At 43.8% G+C, this 26,395-nt stretch overlaps 1 protein-coding gene across 6 annotated transcripts in view; it reads left to right on the top strand.

Annotated features, from left to right (window-relative positions):
* The first annotated feature begins 8,326 nt into the window (after positions 1 to 8,326).
* The window catches only part of ANKRD6 (ankyrin repeat domain 6), a 71,329-nt gene continuing 53,260 nt past the window's right edge, over positions 8,327 to 26,395 (top strand). For 5 of the 6 annotated variants that reach the window (XM_034962519.3, XM_055113956.2, XM_008976489.4 and 2 more), the window contains exons 1-2: positions 8,346 to 8,908; positions 12,833 to 13,095. In XM_034962519.3, coding sequence (XP_034818410.1) covers positions 12,976 to 13,095 — 120 coding nt within the window. In that variant the 5' untranslated portion in view covers positions 8,346 to 8,908; positions 12,833 to 12,975. Of the gene's footprint in view, positions 8,909 to 12,832; positions 13,096 to 26,395 lie in introns of all 6 variants that reach the window. The other variant, XM_003822878.7, reaches the window with a different exon arrangement.

The following is a 26,395-nucleotide window of genomic DNA, read 5'->3' on the forward strand; positions in this document are numbered from 1 at the left end:
GGGGGGTGTGAGTGACTTCAAAAAGGGAGCACAGCCTGTGATTTTCAGTGGCTGAGACAAGTAATTGGTGACGAGTTATTGAGCATCCATTATGTAGAAGGCATTCCTATTTCCTTTGACTGCTGTAACAAACCACTGCAAACGACATGGCTGGAAACAACAGACATTTATGCTGTCACAGTTCTGGAGGGCAGAGTCTGAAATCAAGCCACTGGTGAGGTCGCATTGCCTCTGGAGGAGACTGTTCCCTTGTATCCTCCATTCTCTGGTAGCTCCAGGGTTCCTTGGCTTGTGGCCATATCACTCCATTCTCTGCCTCTGTGGTCACATGGCCTCTTTTTCTTCTGTCTCAAAACTCTGCCTCTCTTATAAAGGACACATGTGACTACCCACCCAGATAATCCAGGACATCAATGGATTAACTTAATCACGTCTTTTTTTTTTGTCATATAAATTAATATAGATTCTGGGGACTAAGACATGGACATATCTTTTGGGGACCCACCATTCAGTTCACTATAGAATTCTATTAGTTTATCTGGAAACATGAAAAAATAAGAGAAGGTATCTGCTCTCTAAGAGTCTGTAATGCAGTTAGGTGAATATAGATGTGTTTATTTATCCAATAAGCCTGTATTGTTTCCATGCCACGTGTTGTTCGTGTGACAGGCTGTGTGGTTGCATTGAACTTACATAGTGGAATGAGACACAGCCCCTGTGCTGGAGAAGCTCAGAGTCTGAGAGGAAAGACATTGTACACAAGACTAACCTGAGAGAATTTCAGTCTCTCATGGTCCAGTGTTTGTAAGAAGATATTCAAAGAAGCACAATCCGAAGACCAAAATTAACTTGTAAAAGCATTTTAATAACTTCTTGTTCTCAAAAGTAAAGGAAATCCAAAATATAACCCCATAGTACAATGTTCATATCCTGGTTTTCTCTCCTAATTCTCTCACATTCCCCCATTCTGCATGGCACATTCATTTCTCCCTCTCCCCCTCTCTCTATCCTCTCCTCCCTCCCCCCTTTCTCTCCATCCTCTCCTCCCCCCTCTTCTCTTCTCATCCTCTCCTCCCTTCCCCTTCTCTCCTCATCCTCTCCTCCCTCCCCCCTCCCCCCCCTCCCCCGCCTCAGCGCTTTGTTATATAGATGGGCTTAGCCTCCCTTGACAAGTCAGCCTTATTCTATCTCATCTCTCCCGCTTGTCCTCTAAGTCTACATCCTAAAGCCCGGGAACTTCTCTGGTTAGGACAGTCTCCTTAGAAGGAGAGGCACATGGAGAAGCCTTTTTACTTAGAATATAAGAAGAGAGGCCAACAGTACTGACATCACAATTGCAGTCCAGTTTGATAAGTATTACAGTGAGATTTTAAAAATACATTATTTTGTGCTGGCCTCATTCAATTTTTGCAGCAACCCAGTGGGTAAAAACTGTAGTTATTCCTATTTTATACATAAGGGAGTGGGCTTATAGTCATTAAGAAACTTGCTCAAAATCAGTAGCAGACCTGGGATTTGAGCTCAGGGCAGGGTGATTTCACCCTTGGGACCCTGGAGGTTGGAAGAGTATTAGGAGAATCTTTAAGAGGAGGACGTCTTTGAGTCAGGTGTCTTTGAAGGCTAAGAAGGAGTTTGGACAAGATCTAAAGAGAATTCTAAGCAAAAATGACATGGTGGGGCTTTCAAGGTGCTCTAAGTACCTTTTGGCCAAGCTAGGGTGCAGGATGCAGCGGAGGAGAGGTATCAGAAGAAAAGGTGGTTGGAAACAGACTGGGACGAGACTATGCATGGATTTGTATATCTCTGGACTTTGTTCTGGGGGAAATATGTGTCACTGAGGTTCCAAGGAGAGGAGAAACACAATCACATTTGTGTTGTGAAAAGAGCACTGTAACATCAGGGATCACATAAATCAAGGCGGGGGAGGGAGAGGGCAGGACTGAGGCAGGGAGAGTAACGTGGCAGAATGGCTTTTACATGCAAATTCAGCCCATAATTAGCAGTCCCACTAGCCCCCTGTATGGTCTGTTTACATAAAACACTCTGACAAGAGGCACAGAGGAAGAGCAGTCCATAGATAAAGGCACCATAGACCTAGCAAACACCGCCAGCAGTCTGCCCCCTGGCAAGTGGGCACAGTGGCAGTGGCTCCTACTGCATTGCAGCTCAGCTGTCTGTTCTCAACCTTTGCCATCTTGAAACAAACTGAAGGGGAAGGGCTAGGTTCTCATTATCCCTTTCTTCTAACACTGACACAACATAAAGCAGGAACTTGCCTCTCATTGGCTCATTGCCCTCTAAGATCCAGACAGAGCACGGAGAATTTAACCACCATGGGCTCAATGGTTCTGTCTTTCCTGGGAGTCAAGTTTAAGAAATCCCAAGAACTAGCTGGCCAGCTTGTGCTGACTTGTATAAAGTTATCTTTTATTGAGGACCTGTTTTGAGACAAAGCACACTCACTATCTGAATCCTGAATATTAGTCTGGCTTTGGCTTCTGTTTTTCCCTAAGTGAAAACCCATCTGCAGAAGCAGATTTCCATATATAAGCTGAAACCTGCTTTACCTCTTGTCCCAATTTCTAAGTTTAGATAATCACAGAATTTCAAGAAACATTTCCAACATTCAGTTAGAGACCGTTGCAATAACCCAGGTAAGAAATGATGACAACTTAAGGCAGTAGCAGTACAGCTAAAGAAGATGGAACAGATCAAGGAACATCTAAACAGTAACCATAGAACCATGCTTATGTTAACTGAGCACTTTCTATGTGGCGGGCATTGAATAAAATGTGCATTATCTCATTCAATCTTTGCAACAACCTAATGAGGTAGGAACTGTTATCCTTTCTATTTTACACGTGCAGAAACAGACTCAGAGTCATTAAGAAATTTGCCCAAAGTAAGTGGCAGAGCTGGGATTTGAGCCTAGGCAGTCTGACTTCAAAGCTTATATTTTTAGTCTCTAGGCCTTACTGTCTCAAATCAGGATGATTTGGTGGTTTAGTGAATGTGGGATAGGGGGAAGGGGAAGAAGAGAAATGGGAGGAATGTTCCAGATTAGGGAAATAGATAGCTAGATGAAAGATGGAGCCCCTCATCAAGGTGAGGACACAGGAAAAGGAACAGGTTTGGGAGGAAGGATGGTGATTTGGTTGTGAATACATTGATGGGGGACATCCAAGGAAGATGTCTGGTAGGTGGTTGGGTGTTTAAATATAGAGCTTCAGAGAACGTGATTGAGGGTAAAGAAGTAGACTCAGAGGAATCTGTATCTAGGCAGCAGAGGAGCATGTGAGCAGAAGGGAGGGGGAGCACTGAGATCTAGAGAAGAAAATGAGCAGAGAAGATGCCCAAAAACCTCAAGGACCTGCAACATTTAAGGTGTCAGTGAAAAAAGCATTCAGTGGAAGAAAGGAATCGTCCAAGGGATGGTTAGGAGAATAAGGAGAGAATGGCTCACAGGAACCAAGGAGGAGGAATTTTGAGGGAGGGGTGGTAGCAGAGCCCAGTGCAACAGAGAAATCATGTAAAGGAAGAGTCAAAAAGTTACTATTGCATTTGGCAATTACGTCAATGTAAAACCAGCTGGTGGGAGTGCAACATGGTACAGACATGTTAGAACAGGGGTCCCTAACCCCCAGACCATGGACCAGTACTTGTCCGTGGCCTGTTAGGAACCTTGCCACACAGCAGGAGGTGAGCAGCAGGCAAGCAGGTGAAAATTCATCTGTATTTACAGCTGCTCCCCATCACTTGCATTACTGCCTGAGCTCCCCCTCCTGTCAGATCAGTGGCAGCGTTAGATTCTTATAGGAGTGTGAACCCTACTGTGAACTGCACATGTAAGGGATCTGGGTCATGTTCTCCTTATGAAAATCTAATGCCTGATGATCTGTCACTGTCCCCTGTCACCCCCATATGGAACTATCTAGTTGCAGGAAAACAAGCTCAGGGTTTCCACCAATTCTACATTATGGTGAGTTGTATAATTATTTCATCATATATTACAATGTAATAATAGAAATAAAGTGTACCATAAATGTAATGTGCTTGGATCATCCTGAAACCATCGTTCCCCACTGCTGAGTTTGTGGAAAAACTGTCTTCCATTAAACCGGTCTTTGGTGCCAAAAAGTTTGAGGACTGCTGTGTTAGAAGACAGTATAGACATTTCTTACAAAGCTAAATGCTGTGCTGCCATATTACCCAGCAATTGTACTCCTTGTTATTTATGCAGATGAGATGGAACTTATGTCCACACAAACCTGCACATGAATGTTTATAGCATTTTTATTTGTAATTGCTGAAACTTGGAAGCAACCAAAATGTCCTTCAGTAGATGAATAGAAAAGCAAATTGTGGTACAATGGAATATTGTGGTATACAATGGAATATTATTCAGCACCAGAAAGAAATGAGCCATGAAAAGGCAAGGAGGAACCTTAAATGCATATTACTAGGGGAAATAAGCCGGTCTGAAAAGGCTACACACTGTATGATTCCAGCCACACAGAATTATAGAAAAAGCAAAACTCTGGAGAGAGTAAAAAGATCAGTGGTTGCTGGGAGCTTTGGGGCAAGAGAGGGATGAATAGGCAGAGCACAGGGGAGTTTTAGGGCAGTGAAACTACTCTTTGTGGTACTTCAATGGCAGATGCATGGTATTATTCATTTGTCAAAACCCATGGAACTGTACAACACAGAGTGAACCCTAATGCAAACCACAGACTCTAGTTAATAATACTGTGTCAATATTGACTCATCAATTTTAACAAATGTATCACACTAATACAAGATGTTATTAAAAGGGAAAGCTGTAGGGGTGGGGGTGGGCAAAGGGCTATATGAGAACTCTGAACTTTCTGCCCAATTTTTCTGTAAACTTAAAATCGCTCTAAAAGTCTATCAGTGAAGATAAAAAGGAGAGGAAAGGATGGAATAGAAGAAATAAATGAAGGAGGAAACAGGGCAGGAAGAAAGAGAAAGCCGTGCATATACAATCTTGAGAGTGTAGCATAAAACCATAATTATAATTAATTCTGTATGCTTGTGTTACAAGTAGAACAAAAATATGACTAGCCACTCTTCTTGCCAACTCCTAGGGCTCTCCATCACAAGTGTAAGATGCAGTTCAAGTAATTTGGCATGATGTGAAAATTTTTCACTGCCTGACTGCCGCCTCATTTTCTAACACCATCACTGGTCTTTGCCGTGTTACAAGCTCCAGCTGCAGTTGTCTCTTTGCCTTTCTTTGCTACTCATGACACATACTTTCAGACCACTCTGCCTTTTTGCTCTTGCTGTTTCCTCTGCCTGTGTCTTCTCCCCTTCTAACCTAACCAGATCTTACCTCCTCTAACACACTACCTTCTCTGTGAAAACTTTCCTGACCTCCTTTCACCCCAGCACAGCAAGCAAGAATGATCCCTCTCCCAGTTTCCACAGTTCCTTATGCCCATCTCTTCAATATATGCTTGGTACTCCACAAAATAAATAACAAAAATGGTTTCAGTGGAAAAACTGGGGACAGAAAAGCCAGATCAGAGCAGATTTAAGGAATGGGTAGAAGTTGAGATTTGAGTACATAGAATTGGTTTTATTGTGATGCTGTGTTAATTATTTTGATTTGTCTTTAGCATTTGGGTCTTTACCTAACAGGGGTTGAGGGTGGTGAGAAGAAATTCCCAGAGTGGCCGTGGTGCTGTCCAATGCTCTGGTGCTGACAGGCCTATCTCACTGAATAAGGGATGCCTCTAGAGTGATAATTTTTTTGGCCCCAGAAACTGTAGTCCTCTATTTTGAGGGGGAAGGGAGAGAGGAGAAAGACCACGTCCCTTCTCTGCTATCTTTTGGAGGGTCTGGAGCCAGAGCCTGCCTCATCTATTTGGAAAGGAAAAAGATTAGTTGACTAGGTGAGTATCTCATATATTTCTTACGGGATCACAGGCTCCTGAAGACCAATTGATGACTAAAAATAAATTGATTATTGGTTTTTCTGTCATTCATTAAATGGACATTAAAGGCCATCTGTGTTCCCGGCACCATGATAGGCTCTGGGGATACGAGATGACCAAAATGGGGTTCCTGCCACAAGGAGTTCATATAACCAGGGAGACCAACCTTGAGCCTATAACAGCAATTATGCTGTGTCTTAGTCTGCTTGAGCTGCCATAACAAAATACCACACACTGGGTGGCTTAAACAACAGAAATTTATTTTCTTCCAGTTCTACTTTCCAGTTCTTCTGGCTAGAAGTCCCAGATCAAAGTCCAGCAGGGTTCAGTTTCGGGTGATGGCTGTCTTCTTGGCTTGCAGATGGGCTGTTTTGTCCTCACATGGCTGTTCTTCTGTGTGCGCACACTCAGAGTACGTGTGCAAGCATGAGTGCACTAATTCTATCAGATCAGGGCTCCATCTTTATGACCAAATTCACCTTAATTATCTCCTATTTCCAAATACAGTCACACTGGGGGTGTGGGCTTCAACATATGAATTGGGGGACGCAATTCAGTTCATAGCAGAAGCTTATAGAAAACTGTAGGTGCTGGCTGGGCACGGTGGCTCACGCCTATAATCCCAGCACTTTGGGAGGCTGAGGCATTTGGATCACCTCAGGTCAGGAGTTTGAGACCAGCCTGGCCAACATGGTGAAACCCCGTCTCTGCTAAAATACAAAAATTAGCCAGGCATCATGGTAGTCGTCTGTAATCCCAGCTACTCGGGAAGCTGAGGCAGGAGAATCACTTGAACCTGGGAGGCCGAGGTTGCAGTGAGCCGAGATTGCGCTATTGCACTCTAGCCTGGGGGGACAAGAGCGAGACTTTGTCTCCAAAAAAAAAGAAAAAAGAAAAACGGTAGGTGCACAGATGAGGGAATGGTCGTCTTGTCTAGGGCAAGGCAGGGACAGCAGAAGGCTTAGCAGAGATAACACTTGGTCTGAACTTTGAGTATGCGCATGGTCATTTGCCAAGTGATGGGAGTGCCCAGCCCTGACTTGGAGGCTCTGGTGGTCTAGCAGTGCTGGTCAGTCAATAAGTTATTGTCCTACATAAAAAGGGACGGTCTCTACCTCCCAAGCCTTCTGTCAGTCACATCTTTATTCGGTGATATGTGCTTATTCCTCCTATGTGATTTTTACATCTGTAAACAGCTTTTCTTGGAAGGGTATGTCACAGGTTTCCTGAATAATATTCAGATGTCACTCAGCTTTCACTGTAACAGCCTCTATGCCTCCTGCAGAGGTGGTTATTTCAAAAGATTCAGTGACAGAGTTAGAAGCAGAGAGTTTTTGTGCTTTAAATGGCTCAAGAAATAAACATACTTGTTTCTTTGTGACAGTGGGGTGTATTTATAATGAGTCATGGGCTTGCTAAAGCAGAGCGTGTCCACCCTGTCATTTCCCTTCTTTCGCAAATAGTCCTGGTGGGCACCAGGTTCCGTGAGCAGTCAGTGCTGAGTGTCCTCATGGGTAGTACTGTGTTAAGGGCCCTACCTGTGGGAGTAGATCTTCTCAGAAGGAGGAAGTGTTCTGGAAGCTGTAAGAAAATGAACCACTCCTTGCTTTATTCTTCCTTCCCACTCAGTTTACACTTATCTTCTGGCAACTGGACTTTTGGGCCCTGATCATGGCTTTTCAGTGGCCAGATGATGAGTTTCTTTAAAGTACGGATTGAGTCACATTCCTCTCTGTTGCAGCCTTACTTGTCCCCCAGTGGTGATCACAGTAACCCAGTAGTGATTGCTTTTGGATAACTAGTATGACGGTTGTGTATTTTTTTTTTTAAGCTTGTGTTATTCTGCTGGCAATTTGTTTCCCCAGTGGGATTCAGCCTCTTTGCAATGCACCCGCCAGAGTCTCCAGCTATTCTCCTGCCCTTGGTGTAAGGCAAATGATGACCAAAGCAGGATTGCAGTCCATTCCATTGCCCCATTACCCTTGGGGAAATAGGGCAATGCTTTAGGACGGCAGGTGGTAAGAGGGTTTGTGCTGACAGAGTAATTTCCCCATCTCTGGGACCAAAAATTCTGTCCTTAGAGACAGAGAGGAAAATGTGGGGATATTGGCTCAAGTCAAAATGAAAGCCCTCTCCTTTCTATGACCTCTCCAGGTGGGAATTAGATTTCTGTTGCTTCAACAAGTGGGCTGGAGCACACGCTTGCAAGTTTAGGGCAGTCGACAGCACTCGGAACAGCTTCTGAAGGGGCTCAGTTCCCTGTTTACTCCCTTCCCCCTCCCCGGCAGAGACTGTTCAGAGGAGTATTTGTGAGACAAACGTCGGGAACAGCTGCTCAGCCAGACCCTTGTCTCCTGTGCTGCCGCAGTCACTGTGCTGGAACTCTCTGCCGAGGAGGGTGGAGTGTCTGGGCTCCGCTGCTCCCACAAAGCAAGCATTTTCCTGTTTTCTTGGAGGCAGTTTATTACAGATTTCAACCCTTTCTGCATCCCTCCCTCCCTTACAACACGCACACTCATCTTTTCTTGCATTACTGCTGAAATTATGCAAACTTCGTTTCTCTGTCATCTGAGCGTCATTCAGAAATGTTCCTCCGATCTGTGAATTGTTCCCTGACTTCAATCGGGGCAGTGTTACAGGTCCTCTGCTGGCAGGAGGGAGCAGTCTGTGAAAATCTGCAGACACAAGACTTTCAGAAGCTGTGACGAGCAGACTAGCAAGCCACAAAACATTGCAAGCTGAATGGATGTCTTAATAAGCTTTTAGATGTGATTTGGCCAGCATCAGCAGAGGAGGCTAACGGGAAAAGGCAGCGAGCATTGTAACGTAAATCACTGCAGATTTGCTGGGAGTGACAGCCCTAGGAAGCTAATGATCTCTCCAGGAAAGAATTGACCACAGTTATCCAGAAACTGAACACGATGTAGAACAGAGAGGACAGCCCCTCGGATGTGAGTACCATCTCTTCAACACAAGGTTTGGAGCAGTAGGAGCAAAGCTAGTTTATAGCTGATGGCGCTCCATAGCCACCAGTTCCTGGGTGCCTGTGGGCCATCTCTGGGTGGGTTGTACATAATGCCTGGCCGGGACTTTTATTTGCAGGTCTCTTCTGGAATATTTTGCTTGTCGGGAGACAGAACGTAGTGGCTTTAGGATATTGGCAAATTCTCCAAAGTATAGGAGAATTTGTTGTAAAGCCCCAAGAAAACAGCAAAAGCAAACCTTATAGACCTTTTTCTGTAAAAAGAAAACTGATTGCATCACAGACAAGCAGCTGTGTGACCCTCTGGTATTTGTGATGAGAGACAAAAGAATTAGCAAATTACAGAGCAACAAAAATGGGGCAGTGGGCTGGGAGGATGGAGGGAAATCTTAGCAAGCTAAATCCCTATCTAGATTCAGAATGTGCATTGCATACTTATGCTCATGTATTTATTTCCTTTTTGCTTAAAGAATGGGCAGCGTGTTTGCGTTTAAGGTTTTCCTCCAGAATGCTGTGAAAAATGAACATTGTGACAAAGAGGGGTGTAATTGATAGGCTTGGGGCAGAATACATTTCTCACTGCCAGCAATGGGAAGTATCTTGAATGATAGCTGATCTACTTGGAAGAGGAGGCTCAGATATAAGGAGGGGATGAACTGCTACAGCCAAGGTAGCCAACAGGTTGGCAGTGAAGTTTAACTCTTTGATTCCAGACTGGTTTCACCCCTCTATTCCCTTCCCCTCCCAATTTACTGTCAGGGGTTCCCCCATCCCTTCTTAAACTGCCCCCCACCCCTGCAACACACACATCTCTATCTGGTCCAATTTGTCAGGTCAGGGCATCAGATGAGAAGAAGCAGAGTGTCTTCTCACTCTAAGGAATGGGTATCATTGTTCTAGATGGGAGGTAAGGATTTGGGACTTAGGAACAGTGACCATGAGGGAGGGAGAGAGGTGGTGTCTCTGCTTGGCCTGCACCTGGTATCTCTGCTGGGCCTGCACCCACACCCAAGGCTGAAGGTGCAGGAAGAAGCAGAAAGGAAGCAGAAAAGAAGACCCTCATTTGATACCTTCCCACCCACAAACTGTGTGTAAATGCACCTGCAGGTGAAGGCTGGAGATCCTAGTAAGGAGGTGATTACTGGGCTTAAATTGAAAATGAGTTTGAGATGTCCAAGCACATAGGGATGGTGTTGGCAACAGACTAGGAATTGGAAAGCTGGGGTTCTGTTCCTGATCTTGCAGGCAGTTTTCTGTATGACTCTGGTAGGGAGAGTATCCAAAGTCCTGTGTGAGGGACCTGTTCTGGAGGCTGCTCTTTGGTCATGGTGGAGGGGATGGAGTGAGAGAGGAACATTCTTAAGTAGCTGTAACTGAAAAGCAAAAAAATAGAAGGGTGTTTCTGCTTGGCCAATGTTTTCTCACCACTGTAGTATTTTTCTATCTTTAACCAAACAAAAAGGAAAATTAATGTGGGCTGTGCTTGCAAAGGGCTGTTTACCAGTGGTAATTATCTAAACAAGGCTATCTCAGTAGCCTGCAGCTATGGCATAAGTGTACTTCAGTCTCAGTATCCAGGAGGCTGAATTCATTGCATGGGACTGGAGGGTGGGAGGGGAGTGGCTATCAATTTACTATGGGCCAGCTGGACCCCTGCATCCATTGCTGAGGAGGCTGCACAGCTCTGCTGGTGTGGAGCTTATGACCTCAGCTGATGGGCTGTACTGAGGTTGCAGCAAAAAAAACCTCTACCCTCAGGGGCTAAGCCGTGGAGCAGAATGAGTAGAATTTTAGCCATGAAAATATTTGTATGAACTGGGCTGTTGTACTTGAGACATTCAAATACCCATTGCAAGAAAGGTTGTAGAATGGAAGGGGGCCGTTGGTTCTAGTGTCTAGAGTTAACAAATGGGTAGATGAGGGGGAGGGTGTGGTTGTGGAAGGGAGATCATTTCATAAGTCATGGCTAATACTCTGTATTTTCCTGCCATTTAGGCCTGGAGTGATTTTGCAATATTTGGGCAAACAGAGCAGAAGCTCAGTATAATTGGTTTGAACAAAGCACAGATTACCTGAATGAAAAGAGGCAGCGCACCTATGTTTTTAAAAACAAACCACTTCAAATAGTGTAACGGTCTGGGAAAGATAAAGCCCAGACTGTGGCCATTCAGCGTGACCATGAGAATTTTCAAAGGCATTTCCAGTTCCATTACTTTCAGTGTTTTGAGTCTCAACTTTATTCCTTCTTTTTTTTTTTGGCTTGTTCTATTTCTGGCATATCCCAGGGATCTCAGACCGTGACTCACCAAGCTGCTTTAGAGCAGACCCTTCACCAGATCTGTTTTGTTTCTAATGACCCAGTGAGCAGGAGCAGGATGGGTTTGTGAGAGTTCCTCTCTCTTTTTCTGCTATTCTTTACCTGCATTTTGAGCAACAGATGGAGAATGATGAGAAAGTTTGATAATTCACAAGAGTGGGGGGTAAGAATTCTTTCCGAAGTTACAGTATTCACATCTGGGCCATACTTTCACATAATAAAATACCCTCTTTAATACCCACCACAGTCCTGGGAGATAAATGTTCTCATGTCTGTTTTATACGTGGGCATTTAACCCTAGCCTCACAGAGTGGTTGGCCAAACAACCTGCCTGAATGCCACGGTGAACGAGTTCAAACAGGATATGGTCCAGGGCTTTCCAGCCGTATCATGGCCAATTCCTTAATCTTTAGAGACTGAAAGGACATTTGGGTGTGCCTGGGAACAAATGTAAAGGATGGCTGCATCTTCCAGACCTTCAAAGTTAGGATGTGTGGTAGGGTTTGGGTTGAAGGACGGTATCTCTGTTGTAGCATTTTCTTTCCATTTGTATATACTAGTATTTTTAATAAGTATCTTTTAAAATGCAAAGAAGCCCTCACTTCCTTGCTGTTCTAGCAGGACTGGATTAGACATTTAAGTATTTCTTCTTCTACCATTCACCCTTGAAATAATTACCAGTGGCTTTGGTTGGGTCTAATGGCAGCCCAGGTTTACTGGGGGGAGTCCCAGTCTTTAAAATTCTATTCATTTTGCTATGTGGTAGGAAGAATTCAGTTTGCTACTAGTTACTACCCTCCAGATCACTGCTCTGCGACAGGGCTTTAGTGTTCCATAGGTGGTTTTGGTGCCACTTCTTTTCCTCCTGTTAGCAAGGAAGCAACATGACCAGCCCCCTGCATTGGCAGAGCCACTGTTAGTGTTTAGCATCTGTGTTGTCCCCAAGGTGGATTGTTTCAGCCACTTGGAACAAGGAATTGGCCCAGGCCTGTGCCCAGCTCTCCATCTGTTCCAGAACTCGTGAACTACACTATTTACGGTGAAAAAAGGTTGAAGGGAGAGAACTGCAGTAAATGCTAGGAGAAAACCCCAAAGAGAGAACCCACTCAGCAGGGTCTCTGTGGGGTGTGTTCCACAGGCCACTGACCCACTGGGGAAGCGGCACGTTAGCCATGGTGGACGCACAAAATCCAACCAGGGGGCCTTTGATGATCACACACGGTACAGTTCCCTGCCAAAGGCGGTGTGTAAACCAGGTGGTGCTTAGGGGATTATACCAGGCCTCCGCTCCCTGGGAGAAAAACAGAGCAAACCTTGCAGTTCTGGCCATACTCCTCCGGAGGATGTCCCTGATGGGGGAAGAAGGGAGGGAAGTTGGCACATTCTGCTGCCTTCCACTTGGAAGTTCTGTTCAGGGGCTTTGCTGTGGAGTGTCTTCCCGTGTGTCCTGCCTCCCACAGCTCCCCTCCCCTGCAACATGCAAGCAGCAGAATGCCTTAAAATCACAGAGAAGAGGTGTGACCTGTCCTTGTGTGTCAAGTGGCCCTGATGGCACCTTTGTTTTGTAACCCCTAGGTCCCGAAGATGGCATATTCATAAAGACATCTTCTGATGATTGTGAACATCTTTACCTCTGGGTGCCAGGCCGGGCCAGTGACTTCGTGTTGAGCTGAAGGAACTTGTCTACCGCTTCCCTGAAAACCTTTCTTTCCTAATTCATGAGCCAGCAAGATGCGGTCGCTGCACTTTCAGAGCGCCTTCTCGTAGCTGCGTACAAAGGCCAAACAGAGAATGTGGTTCAGCTCATCAACAAGGGCGCCAAGGTAGCGGTTACCAAGGTAACAAGAGAAAAATACGCTGTAGCCATTCCCTGGGAACTGGCCTACCTCTTAACCATTGTCCGAAAAACTGCTGTGTTTGGTTCACAGCTTTCAAAGAACTGGCTTTTCTTCCAATGATGGAGGTTTGGGGAGAAGGAGGATTATTAAGAATGCTTTTGTTGCCATCTTTCAAGTGGAGCGACTTGTAATTAGCATTTGACAGTCTTTAAAATCACGGTGGCTTTTCTCACCTATTTCTTTAGCTAAATGGAGAGGAGATCTCTTGGGAGAAGTTGGGACACAAAAGCTTACTGGACAGAGTGTGCGATAATCACGTTAGATGGGCCTCCCGGGGAGGTGGACCAGCTTGTGAACAGCCCCTACACTGTGCAGAGTCTCATTGTCCCTGTCTGTATGATGATGGCCTGGACCAGATGACTGCTACAACCTCTATAGGCTTTGATTTCATGTGGGTCAGTGAAGATGGGTGGTAAGCTTTGGAGGGCATTGCTTACCCTGCGCCAACAGAGAAGACTATGAAAGATAAGAGATCATACTGGCCAAAGGCAGTTTTGTAGCAAAGCCAAGAAAAGGCAGGCTCTGCGCAGCTAGAGGGAGAGTTTAAATACGCTGGCAAAGGAACGCTGATAGCAAGCACTTATTGAGCCCTAGTATTGCTGTAAGCACTTTACAGCCCTCTAGAAGAGAGTCTCTTCTCATTCCTGTTTTGGAGATGAGGAAACTTGTCCAGGGTCCCTCAGCCGCTGAGTGGTGGAAACGCAACTTGTACCCACAGAGTCTGGCTCCGAAGCCCACCCTCCAGTCCTCCCCAGAAAGAGCTGTGAAGAGGGGCAAAGTTTAATTTTCATAGAAGGTCACCTGTTAACTTCTGACTTCCTGTGGCAGATCGGTCAGCTCCTATTTTCATGTTTACTTATGTGCAGTTTTCACATTCCATGCCGGCCTCCAGAGAGGTCTTGAGCTACTTGTAGGTCCCCATGGAGGTGAACAGGGGTTTGCCCATAAATGGTGATTGGATTGTTTGGAACTGAAGGTGAAGGGGGCCTTAACTCAGAGCTTGTGTGATCTACCCATAGCACTTTCCAGGGCCCAGGCAATCACAAATGGGAGAGAGTGCAGACTCTGTAGTTAGGGCACCTGCTCACAGATTTTAACTCTGCTTTGTTTGCTAATTGTGCAAGTTGCTTAACTTCTTTGAGCCTCAGTTTCTTATCTGTAAAAGAGGGATAATAATGTCAGCTTTTCAGAATTGTTATAATAACAATAACTTATTTAATGTACTTAGGGCATAGTCTGCAAGTTTTTTCTATACACAGACTTAATTATTTGCTATTTTATAAACAGCTTTATTAAGATATAATTTACGTTCATTAAATTCACCTATTTTAATTGTACAATTCAATAATTTCTAGTGTATTTATACCACCACTGCTATGCACTGAATTGTTTCTCCCCCAAATTCGTTTTTTTCAACCCTAATCCCTAATGGTATTTAGAGATATAGGGCCTTTAGGAAGTAATTAGGTTTTTAAATGGGGTCATGAGAGTGGAACCCTTGTGATGAAATTAGTTTCTATGTAAGAAGAGGCACCAGGGTCTGCTGTCTCTCTTTCTCCCTGCTATGTGAGGACACAGTGAGAAGGTGGTCATCAGCAAGCTAGGAAAAGGGCCCCCACTGGAACCTGACCACGCGGGTACCCTGAACTCACGCATCCCGGCCTCCAGAACTGAGGAACAAATCTCTTGTTCTGGCAACCTGAGAAGACTAATATAAGCACATTCAAATATTAGAACATTTCTATTGTCACAATAGAAAATTTTATATATATATAATTTTTTTTTTTTTTTTTTAGACAGTGTGTCCGTCTGTTGCCCAGGCAGGAGAGCTCACTGCAACCTCCACCTCCCAGGTTCAAGTGATTCTTGTGCCTCAGCCTCCCATGTAGCTGGGACTACAGGCACATACCACCATGCCTGCCTAATTTTTGTATTTTGAGTAGAGATAGGGTTTCACTGTGTTGGGCCAGGCTGGTCTCAAACTCCTGACCTCAGGTGACCCACCCACCTTGGCCTCCCAAAGTGCTGGGATTACAGGCATGAGCCACCGCGCCTGGCTCCCAGTAAAAATCTTCGTACCCATTAGCTGTCACTTCCCATTCCCACCCCCAGCTCCTGGCAACCATGAATCTACTTTTTGTCTCTATAAACTTACCTTTTCTAGGCATTTTATGTAAATAGAATCATATGGTATGTGGTCTTTTGTGTCTGACTTCTCTCACTTAGCATAAAGTTTTCAAGGTTCATCTCTGTTGTAGCATGTATCAATACTTCATTCCTTTTCATGACTGAGTAATAATCCATTTTTATACATATATTCTGTTTATCTCTTTATCAGTTGATGGACATTTGTGGTTGATTCCAGTTTGGGGCTATTATGAATAATGCTTTTGTGAAAATTTATATACAAGTTTTTGTGTTGGAAATATGTTTTCAGTTCTCTAGAGTATATTCCTAGGAGTGGAATTGCTGGGTTGTATGGCAAATCTGTTTAACACATTAAGAAACTGCCAAGCTATTTTCCAGAATACCTGTACCATTTTACATTCTACCAGCAATGTATGAGGGTTTCAGCTTCTCTACAATCTCACCAGTGCTTGCCTGTCTTTTTTTATACATCATTTGCTTTTTCATAGTTATCTTTAGCAAAGATTCCCATTGGAATTTTAAAACTATTAGTTCAAATACTGCTAAAGGTTTTTAATAAAAACAGTGATCCCTTAGCCCAGTCCCATTTACACTCCAAAGAAACAACTTTCAGCCTTCTAGATGTTTCTTTTCTGGTATTTGTCTCCATATTTCCAATGAATATGTATGTTCTACCACCTGATTCAACAGTTTAGTTTTTTTAATGAAGTCAAGTTTAATATTTACGTTATACTCGTGTGTGTGTATGTGTGTATATGTGTGTATATGTGTGTGTGTATAATTTATTTAAGATATGCTCCCCTCTGTCACCCAGGCTGGAATGCAGTGGCATGAACATAGCTCACTGTAGCCTCCACCTCCTAGGTTCAAGCAATCCTCCCACCTCAGCTCCCTGTGTAGCTGGGACTACAGGCATGCACACTGTTAATTGTTAAGACAGGGTCTCCCTACGTTGCCCAAGCTGGTCTTGAACTCCTGGTCTCAAGTGATCTTCCCTCCTCAGCCTCCCAAAGTATTGGAATTACAGGCATGAGCCACCATGCCTGGCCTTTCTTTTATATTTTTAAAATTTATTTATTGTGGTAAAATATACATAGTAAATGTACTACTTCAACCATTTTTAAATGTATAGTTCAGTGGCATTAAATACATTCACATTATTGTGCAACCATCACCACCATCCATCTTCAGAAATTTTTCGTCTTCCCCAGCTGAAGCTCTATACCCATTAAACACTAACTTCTCATTTCCTCCTCCCAGACCCTGGCACCCACCATTCTACTTCCTGTCTCTGAATTTGACTGTTAGCCGCACCTCAAATAAGTGGAATCATACCATATTGTCCTTTTGTGACTAGCTTATTGCACTTAGCATGTTTTCAAGATTCACTCATGTAGCATGTACCAGAATTTCATTCTTTGTTAAGGTTGAATAATAATCCATTTTATGTATATGCCATATCTAGTTTATCCCTTCATCCACTGATGGACACTTGGGTTGCTACCGCCTTTTGCCTGTTGTGAATATTGCTGTATGAACATGGGTATACATGGGTGTTTGAGTCCTTGCTTTCGTATCTTTTGGTTATATACTCAGAAGTGAAATATGGTAGTTCTATTTTTAAAGTTTTGGGTAACTTCCATACTGTTTTCCATGGCTGTTGCACCATTTTACAGTGCTACCAACAGTGCACAAGGGTTCCCACTTTTCCACATCCTTGACAATACTTACCTTCTGTTTTTGTTTGTTTGTTTTTTTGAGACGGAGTCTCGCTCTGTCGCCCAGGCTGGGGTGCAGTGGTGCGATCTTGGCTCACTGCAAGCTCCACCTCCTGGGTTCACGCCATTCTCCTGCCTCAGCCTCCTGAGTAGCTGGGACTACAGGCACCCGCCACGATGCCTGGCTAATTTTTTTTTTATTTTTAGTAGAGATAAGGTTTCACCGTGTTAGCCAGGGGTGGTCTTGATCTCCTGACCTCGTGATCTGCTGGCCTTGGCCTCCCAAAGTGCTACTATTTTTACTGACCTTCCTAATGGGTGTGAGGTGATATCTTGCTGTGGTTTTGATTTGCATGTCTCTGATTATTAGTGATATTAAATGTCTTTTTATATGCTTGTTTGCCATTTGTATATCATCTTTGGAGAAATGGCTATTCAAGTCCTTTGCCTATTGTTTAATCTGGTTATTTGATTTTTTTTGGTGTTGCGTTGTAGGAGTTCTTTATATATTCTAGATATTAATCCTTTATCATATATTTGATTTGCAACATTTTTTCTCATTCTGTGGTTGCCTTTAGGAGTACTTTTTTAGAGCCATTTTAGATTCACAGCAAAATTGAGAGGAAGGTCCAGAGATTTCCCGTATTGCTCCCGCCCCTAAACATGTTTAACCTATCCCATTATCAACATCCACCACCAGAGTGATACATTTGTTACAACTGATGAGCCTATACTGACGCATCATTATCACCCAAAGTCCATAGTTTACATTACGGCTTATTCTTGTACATTCTATGGATTTGGAAAAATGTATAATGACATACATCCACCAGTATAGTATCATATAGATTATTTTTGCTGCTCTAAAGATCCTCTGTGCTTCACCTATTTATCCCCTTCCCTCCTCCCACCCCAATCCCTGGCAACCACTGGATCTTCTTACTGTCTCCATAGTTTTACCTTTTTCAGAATGTCATGTTGTTGGAATCATACAATATGTAGCCTTTTTATATTGGCTTCTTTCACTTAGTTATATGCGTTTAAGGTCCATGTCTTTTCATGGCTTGATAGTTCATTTCCTTTTAGGACTGAAAAATCTTCCATTGTATGGATATACTACAGTTTTGGAAGCATTCACCTACTGAAGGACATCTTGGTTGCTTCCCAATTTTGGTAATTATGAGTAAAGCTGCTATAAACATTCATGTGCAGTTTTTTGTGTGGACATACACTTTCAGCTTTTTTCACTAGATACCAAGGAGTGCAGTTGCTGGATCACATGGTAAGAATGTTTTGTTTTGTAAGAAACTGCCAAACTGCTGGATTCCCATCAGCAATGAATGAGATTTGCTGTTGCTCCACATTCTCACCAGCATTTGGTGTTTCAATGTTACGGATTTTGACCATTCTAGTAGCTTTACAGTGGTATCTCGTTGTTTGTAGCTTGTCTTTTTACTCTGCTGATTGTGTTCTTTGATGCACAAACATTTTCAAGCTTGATGTCCCATTTGTCTATTTTTGCTTTTATTACCTGTGCTTTCATTGTCATATCCAAGAAATCATTGCCAGATCCAATGTCATGAAGCTTTTCCCCTTGTAGAAGCTTTATAGATTTGGATCTTATGTTTAGGTTTTTATTCCATTTCGAGTTAATTTTTTATATAGTGTAAGGTAAGGGTCCATCTTTACTTTTTTGCATGTGGGTATCTGGCTTTCCCAGGACCACTTGTTGAGGAGACTATCCTTTTCCCATTGAGCGGTCTTGGTATCTTTGCTGAAGATCATTTGACCATATACATGAAGGTTTATTTCTATGCTTTCTATTATATTTCACAGGTTTTATATATTTTTATTCTAATACCAACTGTTTTGATTACTGTAGCTTTTAATGTGTTTTGAAGTCAGAAAGTGTGAGCTCTTCACAGTTTGTTTGTTTGTTTGTTTTGACACAGAGTCTTACTTTGTCTCCCAGGCTGGAGTGCAGTGGTGCGAACACGGCTCACTGCAGCCTTAACCTCCTGGGCTCAAGCAATCCTCCTGCCTCAGCCTCCTGAGTAGCTGGGACTACAGGCATGTGTGCCACCATGCCTAGCTGATAATAATGAGCAACTTCCTGGGCGATCCTACTGCCTCAGCCTCCCAAATACCACAATTTTAAAATCAGACTTATAATTATTGTGACTATGTAAATGCTGCTCACTGGTTAGCTGAGAATGATTACTTTTTTTAAAAATATATATCTTATTATTTTTCCTGGAGCTGATAGTTACCCTAATTTTTTCACTTGTTTAATTTGATTTAAATTTATTGGTAAATGTTTCATCTACTATCTGATAACTCTGTAAAACCGTTGTTAGTGCAATTCTCCATGAGTAAACCTATTACATATTTATCAGCCCGAGTCTTTTCCTGGGGATATCCCCTCTGGAGTCATTTATCCTTCTTTCTGATTGATCTGGGTTGCTCTCTAGTTCTGCACAGTCATCCTGAGAAGTCCTTTCACCTCTCCCCTGTATTAGATCCCTGTTTGCTGGAACCCATGTCACTCTAACTTTGATACTGCACATTCTTTGATTTCTTCCTAAGAAAGGGAATACGGACATAAATTTTTTGAGAGTCTGCGTGTCTGAAACTCCTTATTCTACCCTCTTGCTTACGGGACAATTTGGTATAGAAACCTAGGCAGAGAATTATTTTGCCTAAGAACTTCAAACGCAGTGCCTCATCTTTGAACTTATAGTGTTGCTGTTGGGAAACTCAGCTTATAGTGTTCCTTGCAACTGCCTTCTGAAAGGCCTTTTGCATCCACTCTGCCCCTTGAAGGACCTGCCCATTCAGGACTCAGCTCAGGAGCCACCACCAACATGAAGTCCACCCAGTGAATGGTACCCTGGATGGAATTTGCTCTCCTCCCAATTGATGTAACCTTGTTCTCTATGCATTCTGTGTCCTTCATACTGCTCTGTGGGTGCTCAGAACTCCCCACCACATCATCACTGTGACCTGGGTCATAGTGTCTCTCTTACATTTATCTGTGTTTGACAGAGGAGAAAGGCACTGAATTTGGAATCCAAAGACCTTGGTGTAGGCACCTGTTCTGCTGCTTATTAATGGCTTATTAATGTAGGCCAGGGTTGTTCAGCCTTAGCAACATCACTGACATTTTGGGCCAGATCATCCTGTGCTATTGGGGCTGTCCTGTGCATTGTAGGGTATTTAGCAGCATCTGTGGCTTCTTGCCATAGATGTGCTGGTAGTACTTCCTTTCCTTGGATTTTGACAACCAAAAATGTCTCTGGACACTGACAGACATCCCCTGAGGAACAAAATCATCCCCGCCTCAGAACCATGGATTAGGCCAATCATGACAGGAGTCTCTATTTCCTCACAAACCTTACAGAGTTTCCATAAGCACTAAATGTGATAGCACATGTTGCCATAGTTATAAAATCTAAGTGGACATAAAATATTGATTATTTTTTAACTCATCCAGTGCCTAGCAAGGTACTCACATCCCATCTGTGCCGAATGAGGGGAATAATGTTATCGACTGTGAATTTCTTACACTTTGATAGCAATTGCAAGGTATTAGGTACTCTTGTAAGAGCTCTACAACAATTAAGTATTTTAAACCTCACCATGGCTATTATCCCCATTTTACAGATGAGGAAACTGAGGCAAGGAATGATCAGGTAACCTGCCCTAAGTTTCCCTTAGAAAGTGTCAAAACTGGGACTCAAACCCTGGCCATGTGGTTCGAGAGTCCTTGCTCCCACAGGAGGCAAGGAGGAAAGTTCCCCTTGGCCCTTGAAGGCTCACTGAAAAATCAGCTGACAAATGGCAGATAAATTGTAGAAGAGGCATAAAAATTTATTTAACATGTACATACAGGAGCCTTCAGAATGAGGACCCAAAAATGCAGGGGAAATTGTCCATTTTTATGCTTAGGTTCAAAAGAGTGTGGATAGCCATGTAGAAATATGATTGGACAGAAAGGGCACGATCTAATGCTGATTGCATGGGAAACCCAGCAAAGCCTGTCTGTCTACATTCTTCTTGGCCTTTCTGAGCTGAGCATTTCTGCCTTCTAGGTATGAGGCAGGACCCTCTCTGGAATGGAGTGTTAAGACCTACATTCAACTAGGTCAGATAATTTCTTTATGGCTTGCTTTTACACAGAAAGGGGAGGAGGGGAAGGTTAGAGTAATATTTTTAAGTTTTATGGCTGGCTTTGGGGGTAGCAGATTCTGGTTTCTATGACCTGCCTTGGGGAAAGAGAGATTCTAGTTTCTATGGTTAGCCTCTGGGGAGGAATTGAGGGGCCAGAGATAGGAGGGCAGGAAGAGGTCAGAGAAAAACTTTTGCTTGTGAGGCCTTCCTTTTGGGTTGTTTTTTGAGCCCCAACACTGGTAACCATCATGTTTCCACTATGTGGTTTATAAGTTTAGATTGTGAACTTTCTGTGGGCTGCTGCTTGTTAGAGCATATTCCTTGGCACCTGACACATTGTGGATATAATCTGCAAATGTTTTATTGACTGGGAGCTCAATATGCCCAGGTACTTTACTTAAAAAAAAATAAGCGATTTCCCAATAATGGGATTGTACTTGTGTAAAACATTTCCGAATTATTTTCACGTATATGTTGCTTGTCCCCAGAGGCTTGTAAGATATATATGGTTTCCCTTGAGAGGAAATGAGGTCACAGAAGGAAAGTGACTTGTTCAAATAGGGCATGCCAGAGCCCAGATGAGAACTGGAATGTCCTGGCTCCTGTGGACATTTTCTCTGCCACAGATAAGGGCATCTCTTCTGTCCTGGGAATTTTACTTCAACTCATAGTGGGTGGTTCCAGTATGTTGTCCACTAAGTAAGGATGGGGTTGTCATGCACAGAACATGTCTTCAGAGCAAATGGGGTTGGGAGCTGGAAATTGATGTGGGAACTACATGTAAGAATTTAAAACTCATGTTTTAAGAGAAAGGCTCACTAAGAACTATGATTTTCCATTTGCACAACTTTCTTTCTTTTTTTTTTTTTTTTGAGACGGAGTCTCGCTCTGTCACCCAGGCTGGAGTGCAGTGGCGCGATCTCGGCTCACTGCAAGCTCTGCCTTCCGGGTTCACTCCATTCTCCTGCCTCAGCCTCCTGAGTAGCTGGGACTACAGGCGCCTGCCACCACGCCCGGCTAATTTTTGTATCTTTAGTAGAGATGGGGTTTCACCATATTAGCCAGGATGGTCTCAATCTCCTGACCTCATGATCCACCCTCCTCGGCCTCCCAAAGTGCTGGGATTACAGGCGTGAGCCACCACACCTGGCCATTTGCACAACTTTCATATTTCGACCAGTTGTACTTCATCATGTTGACAAACACATTTTCAGCTGGAACAGGTAATCTGATAAAAGCACTGGGTATGCTGAGAAGTCTGAGATATCTCTGGAGCAGATTATTAAAGACAATAACTCAGGCTCGTGACCCTTCACTTTTCTGCTACTCCTTTCACCAAAGTCACCTTTTCCTTCCCTTATCTAGACAATATATTTTGAGCTTCAGCTGTGCACTGGTGAACAAGACAGGAAAAAACATCTTGGTCCTTGCTGGAGCTTGCATTCTTGGTGAGACAGGCTAGAATTTGACACTGTTGCCTGCACTCCTATCCCTGAAGCTCCCGTTGGGTCTGTCGGCTCTGCCTCCTGGTTTCCCTCCCCAAGGTGCCTTCTCCATCTCCTTTTGCTTTTCCTGCCTCTAAAATTGGCTTTCCTCAGGCCCTCTGCGCTCATTTGCTCTCCCTCTGGACACCCACTTGGCTTTTCCAGCTCAAGGCTGGTCACCATGTCTCCATCTCCAGCTTCGCCCTGTCTCCTGATCCCCAAGGCCAGCTGCCTTCTTGGGCATTTTTTATTTTTTATTTTTTTTGAGACAAGAGTCTCGCTATATTGCCTAGGCTGGTCCTAAACTTTGGACTCAAGTGATTCTCCTCCCAGGTAACAGGGACTACAGTCATGAGCCACCATGCCCAGCCTTCCTGGGCATCTTTATGTGCAGAATCCACAGGTTCAAATCGAAGTGCCCACACTGGAAGCTGCAGCCCCTCCTGAGGCCTGGTCCTCTTCCCAAGGTCCCTTTATATCAGTACGAGGGAGCCCCATTTGTGCACACCTCAAGCAGAAGCCCAAAGCCATCGTTTCTTCTTTTGGGTCTTTGACATCCCTCCACTTACGCTTCCTGTCAGTGACCAAGTGAGGCTCATTATGCCTCCTAACTTCTCTCAACTCTGTGTCTTTCTAGTTGCCCTTGCAGGCACTGCTTGAGATGTTTGATACTAAAACAAAAAAATGGGATATATTTTTTCTTTGCAAGAAAGCTCTGGTTTTATAAATGAACATATTCTCTCCAGTTCCCTTGTGCTTTAGTCAAATACCTTCTGATACAGCTAATTTTGTTACCTCAGTACCAACAGGTGTTTTGTCATCTGGATAAATCCTCTGCATTGCTCCTTAGTGCCAAGCATTGGCCATAACATTAGAGTTCAGAGCCTCTAGGAGTCCCCAGGCAGAGTATCATTTCCTAGAACTGTTAAGAAGCTGGTTAGCCTGGGCAACATAGTGAGACCCTGTCTCTACAGAAAATAAAAAATTAGCTGGGCATGGTGATGCACACCTATAGTCCTAGCTACATAGGAGGCTGAGGTGGGAGGATTGCTTGAGCTTAGGAGGTTGAGGCTGCAGTGAGCCATGATTGTGCCACTGCACTCCAGCCTGGGCATCAGAGGGAGATCCTGTCTCAAAAAACAAAACAACAAAAAAGCTGGTCCTTGGAATGTTTTACTGAAGTTTTTATCTTCTCCAAAAGGAAGTAGACAAAGGTTGTTTTATGCAAGTTTGGTTAAGAAGAAAATTCAGTATCATTCATAAAATTCATCTCCATTTGATACCTACCACTCTCCCTGAGTAACGAAATTGGAATTTAGATAATTAAGCACAAACCCCAGGGCCTCAAAGAGCTTGTTCATGGAGGGTGAGCCCCCCAGAGTTCTCTGCAGAGTGGGCAGGCAGAAAACTCAGGAGGTGCCACAGGGCAGGTAGCATGGAGACCATACGGTGTGATCTACTTCAGTTTAAATAGGCAAGTCTACTTCTCTCCACAAATGTATGCTTTCATTTGTGTGAGCCAGGAGAACGACATGGGACACATGAGACTGTTAACACTGGCTGCCTAGCAAGGAAGACGATTAGCTTTTTCCCCCTCCCGCCCCTTTTTTTTTTTGGAAACAGAGTCTCACTATTTTGCTCAGGCTGTAGTGCAGTGGCGCAGTCTCGGCTCACTGTAACCTCCACCTCCCAGGTTGAAGCGATTCTCCTGCCTCAGCCTCTTGAGTAGCTGGGACTACAGACACGTGCCACCACACCTGGCTAATTTTTGTATTTTTAGTAGAGATGGGGTCTTGTCATGTTACCTAGGCTGATTTCAAACTCCTAGCCTCAAGTGATCTGCCCGCCTTGGCCTCCCAAAGTGCTGGGATCACAGGCATAAGCCACCACATCCAGCCTGATTTTTTTCATTGTATTGTTTCAGTTATTAAAATAAGCATATATTAATTTTGTACTTTGTCAAAGATAAAGTCAAGTTTAAAAATATGTGTTGAGTGCCTGCACCAGCAGTGGGCCAGGTGCTTGCCATATACTATCTGGTTGAAATCCTTACCACAGCTCTGCCAAGCTAGTGCTCTTATCGCTGAGATACCAATAAGGAAAGGGAGGTGCTAGACAGAAAGTAACTTGCCCATGACCAAAGAAGCAGTAGGTGCTAGCTCTGAGAAGGAGCCAGCTTTATGTGGCCCTGAGGCCCACATGTAGGCACTCCTGACCCTTGTTTCCAGCACCTCCATAGTCCTTGCCCTTCCACCACTATGCTCGCCACCCCTCAGTGCAGACAGAGAAAGAGGCTGTCTGCAGGGTGGGCCAAAGGGAATTTTCTCCTCCCCTGTCCTTGCCTCCTGCACACCATTTCCAGAGTTTTATAGCAAGTTCAGAAATTCCTGATGAAGGCGGTGTAGTGTAGAAGGTACAAGCGTGGACGCAGGAGCCAGGTGCTCTGTTTCAAATGCCAATGATATTTACTAGCTCTATGGTCTTGAGGAAATTACTTTGTGCATCACATCATCACCTCTAAAATGAGGATTAAATAATAGTAGCTACCTCATTAGGTTCTTTAAGCACTAACTGAATCAGTATATGCAAACTACTTAGAACAGTGCTCAGCACATAGTCAGTGTCAAATATAGTAGGCATTGAGGGGATTCTGACAATGCAACAATGCTAAGAGCTGTGGTCCAAGTATCAGGCAGGGGAGTCCTGAGTGGAGGACACAAGGCCATTCAGTGTCCTACCTGAAAAATGAGGATAATCTCAGCCCCATGAGATTGCCATCAAGACTAAATGAAGGCCGGGTGCAGTGGCTCATGCCTGTAATCCCAGCACTTTGGGAGGCCAAGGCTGGTGGATCTCTTGAGGCCAGGAATTCAAGACTAGTGAAATTCCATCTCTACTGAAAATACAAAAATTAGTCGGGTGTGGTGGTGCACGCCTGTAATCCCAGCTACTTGGGAGCCTGAGGCAGGAGAATCGCTTGAACCCAGGAGGCGGAAGCTGCAGTAATCCAAGATAGTGCCACTGCACTCCAGCCTGGGCCACAGAGCAAGACCCTGTCTCAAAAAAAAAAAAAAAAAGGCTAAATGAGATGACAAAGTGTCTCAGTGTCCAACATTTAATAAAACTATCAGCTTTTTGGAGTAGAAGTTGAGAAGCTGATTCTAAAATTTATATGGAATGCAAGAGACCTAGAATAGCCAAAGTGACGTTGAAGAACAAAGTTGAAGGACTTCTGCTACCTGATTTCCAGATATACTGGTATCTTCCAGACTTACTAGAAGAGTCAAAATTATAGGGACAGAAAATAGATCAGTGATTGCTAGGGGCTGGAGATGGTGGGAAATTATTGACTGTAAAGGAGCAGGAGGGAATTTTGGGTGGGGGTGATGAAAATCTTCCATATTTTGTTTGTGGGATTGGCTGTGTACATTTCTCCAACCACATGAAAGTGAATACTTTAAAAAAGTTGATTTTGTTGAATGGAAATTATACCTCGAGAAACTTGATTTTTTTTTAAAAGATAACTCTCCTAATTGTTACAGATGAGGAAACAGAAGCTTCAAGAGGCTGAATAAGTCCTTTGTAGGTTGCTTGTGGTTCCCGTGGGGCTTTTGCATCGTGTTGTCTCCCCATGCTGGTAACTACTGTACTCCAATATAAACTTTAAACTTTTAAAAAGAGAAATGCAAAGAGTTCAATTGTAGTAAAGTAGTAACTTTC

Source organism: Pan paniscus, chromosome 5 (genome assembly GCF_029289425.2).
Source record: "Pan paniscus chromosome 5, NHGRI_mPanPan1-v2.0_pri, whole genome shotgun sequence".
Classification (NCBI taxonomy): domain Eukaryota; kingdom Metazoa; phylum Chordata; class Mammalia; order Primates; family Hominidae; genus Pan; species Pan paniscus.